The sequence below is a fragment of the Prunus mume genome, linkage group LG2 (assembly GCF_029339155.1).
Source record: "Prunus mume cultivar Tortuosa linkage group LG2, ASM2933915v1, whole genome shotgun sequence".
NCBI classification, from domain to species: domain Eukaryota; kingdom Viridiplantae; phylum Streptophyta; class Magnoliopsida; order Rosales; family Rosaceae; genus Prunus; species Prunus mume.
In genome coordinates this window covers 27,599,323-27,604,302 of record NC_142699.1, presented here as the reverse complement: position 1 = coordinate 27,604,302, position 4,980 = coordinate 27,599,323, and the positions used below count along the sequence as shown (strand labels likewise).

General features: G+C 36.8%; 1 protein-coding gene across 1 annotated transcript; it reads right to left on the bottom strand.

Moving 5' to 3' along the window:
* Positions 1 to 242: 242 nt before the first annotated feature.
* LOC103323883 (protein SIEVE ELEMENT OCCLUSION B-like) lies at positions 243 to 3,285 on the bottom strand. Its single transcript, XM_089046176.1, has 7 exons — positions 3,003 to 3,285; positions 2,788 to 2,880; positions 2,203 to 2,648; positions 2,009 to 2,103; positions 1,788 to 1,918; positions 1,239 to 1,697; positions 243 to 1,056 (listed from the first exon to the last, which is right to left on the bottom strand). The coding sequence occupies exons 1-7, from the start codon at positions 3,198 to 3,200 to the stop codon at positions 478 to 480; spliced, it is 2,001 nt and encodes a 666-aa protein (XP_088902302.1). The 5' UTR covers positions 3,201 to 3,285; the 3' UTR covers positions 243 to 477.
* Between the last annotated feature and the right edge of the window lie 1,695 nt (positions 3,286 to 4,980).

Sequence of the window (4,980 nt, the reverse complement as noted above, 5' to 3'; positions counted from 1 at the left end):
AAATGCCCCTCAGCTACAGTGCCCACGCGCGGCAGCGCGTGGGTGTCTAAAGCGATATCGCATCGCCGGAAAACTTCCAAATCGTGAGCCTCACTTAAGGGCTATATATAATCGTGAGCCTCAGCTACAGTGCCCACGCGCCGGCAGCTACAGTACCCTTTTGATCAATTGGGTTAGCTTGATTCAATGATTAAGAGATAGGGCCTCACTTAAGGGCTATATATAAGACGCTCAAACATGCTTGTAATGCCTTGAAAAGCCAACAAACAGTAAATTGAAATTATTCAATACATAATTGACCAATAAAACATTAACATCACAAAGACTGCCATAAACAATCAAGCCGAAAGAAACATAATAGAACAATTACACAACCTGTCTGTACTCCACATTACAGGAATGGGAAATTAGATACCCTTTTATTCTAGCATAATATTCACTGTCTAGCAGTGGTACTAAAAGAACGAAACCCAGAACTTAATGATGCACACTAGGGGCATCAATGTGGCAGCACTTGTAACTGATAAAAGTCTCCATGCTACGGTTGCAATCGGGACATTTCATTGTGTCCGGGACCTTCCCGGTAGAGCCTGGAATATCAAGGCGGCAGCAAGGTGTAAGGCCAATCTTCGCATAGTATGTTGTGAAACAAAACTCAAAGCCTTTCTCTCTCACTTGTCCCTTCCATTTGTCAAAGTCCTCTGTCACCTTCAAAATTGAGATACCATGACCAGCGACAACCAAAGAAGACCCCTTGCTGAGCACAGCCCATCCACTTTCATTTTTGTAAGAAAGTAGCTTTTGGATTTCTAGTGTGGCTGAGTCGGCCTGCTTGTTTATCTTGGTGTGGAACAGGCTTTCTATTCCGGTCCAGAAGCGCCATAGAATGCCAAAGTCATCTTCTCCCCTGCTGTCTTTCCCCACACAAAACAACTTTATGTTAATCTTTGCTTCCTTCAAGATGAGATCATTTGCAAGAGCAGTTGCTTTCTCTTTGAATTGTTTCATCCAGTCTTTGTCTTTGCCTCCATAGAAGAAAATGTACTCATCCTCTTTCTGTTTGATCAAAATAAATTAAACCACAAAAACTTGCTTTATCATCAAATTTACATCATAGATTCAAATACGGGTAATGTCAGAGGGACCCTAAATGTATGGATTTGGTTCAAATTGCATGCATGCAATGTCATTGATAAATGTATGGTTTCTGTTCGAATTATTAATTAAAAGGAACTTACAGAGTCGGGTAGAGTCGGATAAATCTCTCTGATTAAATTGCCAAACCATTGAAGAGACTTTGAGATTTCTTTCTCTCTTGCTTCTGTGAAAGGGAAGGCCTTGGGCCCCCATACCCGAATCATGTGGAATGCGTTGGAATGTTCAACCTTTCCTTGTGGGCTCATCACCACCAATGTAGGCTTACCCTTGAAGTTCCACTCCTCCTTGATGAACCTGATACCAGCTATGGGTGCAGAGATCTGCACTGTGTACCACGGCATCTTGATCCTCAGGGTCTCGAACTTCTTTCGCAGCTCATTGGTCCACTGCTCGACGATTGGAATCCACACAATCTTATGCTGGTCCTCTTTCTTAGTGAACTCATAAATGGGTTCGAGGATAGAAATGTCATCATCAGTGATATCTAGGCTTGAAAGGAATAGGAGTATGTTTTTCTTCCTCAGGATGTCGATATCAACCTGTTTAAACAATTAGGCCACCACAATTTCACTCTATTAAAAACCTAATATACTTCTTAAACAACAATTTCTAAGGGCAGTAGAGCAAACCGTTTGTTTAGTAGAACCATCAATCAGTGGCTGAACATTGTCTTTGCTAAAGATCAGGGCCTTGAAAACCTCCTTGATTTCAGTAGGAGTTCGAAAGATTTTCCTTATCCTCCGGTAAGCTTCTGCGTCCTCTGTGGATTATACAAAAATTACTTTTTTCATCATTTTTCATTAATATTATAATATGATTCCTAATGAAGGATCTGCAAGTAATTACACACCAACTTGTTTTCTACAAATTTTCAGCTGTATGTTAAGCTTGTTCAAGATGAAATGGATTTTTTGAGCGTATGGGACTAGGTCATGCTCCTTGTCCCTGAAACAAAGGCAACCATGGTCTTATTATTTTGAAGTACTAAACAAATATTGAATTTTTTTTGGTCAGACATCAATTAAGAATGAAGAGTTAACGTACTCATCACTGGTGAGAATAGTGACCTTAGTTGCGCAAGCAACAAGAGTCAAAATAGCCCAATACGCATCCACTGGAATATGTTCCATTGCTAATGCCAACTCCGGCACATCCCTTGGATCGTAACTGGAAAGCTTTTCGAACTGATCGAAGATCCCGATAACTTGCATTGTAACCTTGATCAAGTTGTTAAGCTCAAGCACTGCTTGCCTTCTTTTTTGCAGGTTTGAGGGCTTGAGGAGGAAAGGGACTCTCTTCAGGATTGAAATTGATTTGGCAAGTCGGTCCGATTCCTGAGCCTGGGCAAGGAGCCAGAACTCCCCATATTCCATAGCAAAAGCTGCCAGAGTCAGCACTGCCTTTGCTTCCCATGAATAGTTTGACAGCTTGTTCAGTATTACAAGGGCAGTTTCATGGGCAACTTTCTCACCAGGAGGTTTGCATTGCATCTGAAAATTTAAGTATTTAATAGTTTTAATATGAAAAATATGAAAGCAAACAATAAAATAAAATAAAAAATAATGTATGTACATGAAAATTGTTACGAGCAATATAAAAATATATTTATTTATTTTCTGAGGTAATTACCTCGCTGGCTATGGACTTAAGTATGCACAATGGTGTACTGAAGTTGGCCTTGAGGGGCTTCTCCTCTATGTTTTCCTCATGCACTTGGATACCCTGCAACAACCCACAAGTTTATGTAGCAGTGCTTTAGATATTAATAATAATTAATAATGATCAATGGTATGATAATATATAATTAATAATAATAATTAATAAGAACATTTGTGATAAAGTACCTGCACAATTTTGTCGACAGTTTGGATTGCATGCTTGAGGATGTTTTCAACAATTTCGAAAAGAGAATCCTCATCAAAAGAAGTATCAACATTGACATAATGAGTTGCATAAATTTGGTCCAAGATTTTCTTATCAGACATGGAAAACAGGCTAGTCTCAACTCTAAGAAACAAATTTTTTGCGAGGTCGCCTAGCATGATGATGACTTAGGGTAGGGAGTCTTGGGGATTTCAAAGGCTAGGGCTAAAGAACGGGTATTGGCTCGTAGCTTGATGTGTTGGTGCAGCATCCTTGCAATATGCCTGCCCTATTTATAGCCATATTCAGTTTAGTCTAAAACTTGTCCCAAATAAAATATTACTCCCCATGTTATCTCCATGTGAAGCTACTCAAACTGAAAGAGAGAATAAGGTTGAAAACAATAGACAAAAGGCCATCACAAATATCACAGTGGACACGTATGTAAATGTACCTCAATATAATTATAAAAAGAAAAGACAGATTTCACACTGTGATTTCTTTGTAAGGAGTCAAATATATATTTTCCTATTAAAATCCCAAATAATAAGAACAAATATAGTGCTTGGATAAGGAGTTAAGTATTCTCCTATCCGAACTCCGGTATAGAACTTGGGATTTAATTGTGTTAGAGAGTTTCAATTTCATTTTGAAGGTTAAAAACAGAACTCACATAATTGATTCACCACAAAGACAATATAATGATCTGTCATAGGAAGGGCAACTATTCTAATTAGGTGTTTCAAAGTATGATGCAAGAATCATGACAAGTGTCATAAGATTAGCTAAGATTTCTATAAGTCTAATACAATAACAAGGATCCACCTTATTTCACATTGGATCCAACTTCTTTTATATGTTAATTATTTCTTGTTTAAAAAAATTAAATGGCTTTGGACAGATAATCAATCAGAAATTATTGACATGGTCTGAAAGCGAAAAGCCCTACAATTCTACCAAATTTTAAACTACATAAACAAATAGGTCAGTTTCAGATGATAATTTAAAACATCTGTGACGAACTACTTATCTTTCTGAGAAAACAAAAAATAAAAGACATAAAAATCACGTGTTTTGCTGCAAATTATTATTATTATTTTCTCCAGTTAAGCATTCCCACTAAACTAACCATATGGCTGACAAAGTGTGAATGTTTATGTTCCTCGTATTTGAAAATTGAACATGCATGATTAAATATAAAACAATTTACTCTCTTTTTCTGTGCAGATCAGAAGATCATGATATATGTTTGTTCATGTCTTATTAATGTACACAACTCCACCACGTTTGTGCATATGGGGCGAGTCGTCCGACGTCATCCATTTCGTTGTTGCCTTGCGTCATTTGTCTTGTTATCAATTTTTTATGTCACCGTTCATACTTACGTGTTAATTAGTGTGCATCAAATCATCTAACCGCAAACTGAAATTAGGATGCAACAAATTGATATTAGAGCAATTGGTGATGGGGTTGTCTTATACTAATCTATAATTGAATTATGACATGTTTATTAATTCGTAATTATGTGTTAAAACATTTATGATATGTTTATTAATCCATAATTGGATTATAAGGAATTGAATTGAGAAGGAGTTGGATTGAGGAGAATTAGATTCCAGATTCCTATTGAAGTTGTATACTAAACAATATGGATTGAGGAGAGTTAGATTTCGGATTCCTATTGAAGTTTTTTACTAAACCATAATTGGGGTAAAAATGGTACTAATTACTAAAATGTCCTCGTTATTGAGTTAAAGTAGATGGAAAATTTGGATTTTTGAAAATTGTATGAGGATATAATGGGTAAAAAAGATGAGTTCCTAATGGATTAGTTCTCCAGAAATTAGAATATCACCTCACATCCAAGAATTGAATTTCTCCAAAATCAAGAATTCAATTCCTAATTTTGTGTGGGCCCTATTTACTTTTCAAGTCATTGATGTAAAGTAAATGCAGGAA

Bases quoted from the DNA above. Each gene is read 5' to 3' on its own strand.
- LOC103323883 (XM_089046176.1), bottom strand. From the start codon at position 3,200: ATGCTAGGCGACCTCGCAAAAAATTTGTTTCTTAGAGTTGAGACTAGC. The intron at 2,881-3,002 runs GTACTTTATCAC...GGGTTGTTGCAG, and splicing joins CTGTCGACAAAATTGTGCAG to GGTATCCAAGTGCATGAGGA. The intron at 2,649-2,787 runs GTAATTACCTCA...TTAAATTTTCAG, and splicing joins TTAAGTCCATAGCCAGCGAG to ATGCAATGCAAACCTCCTGG.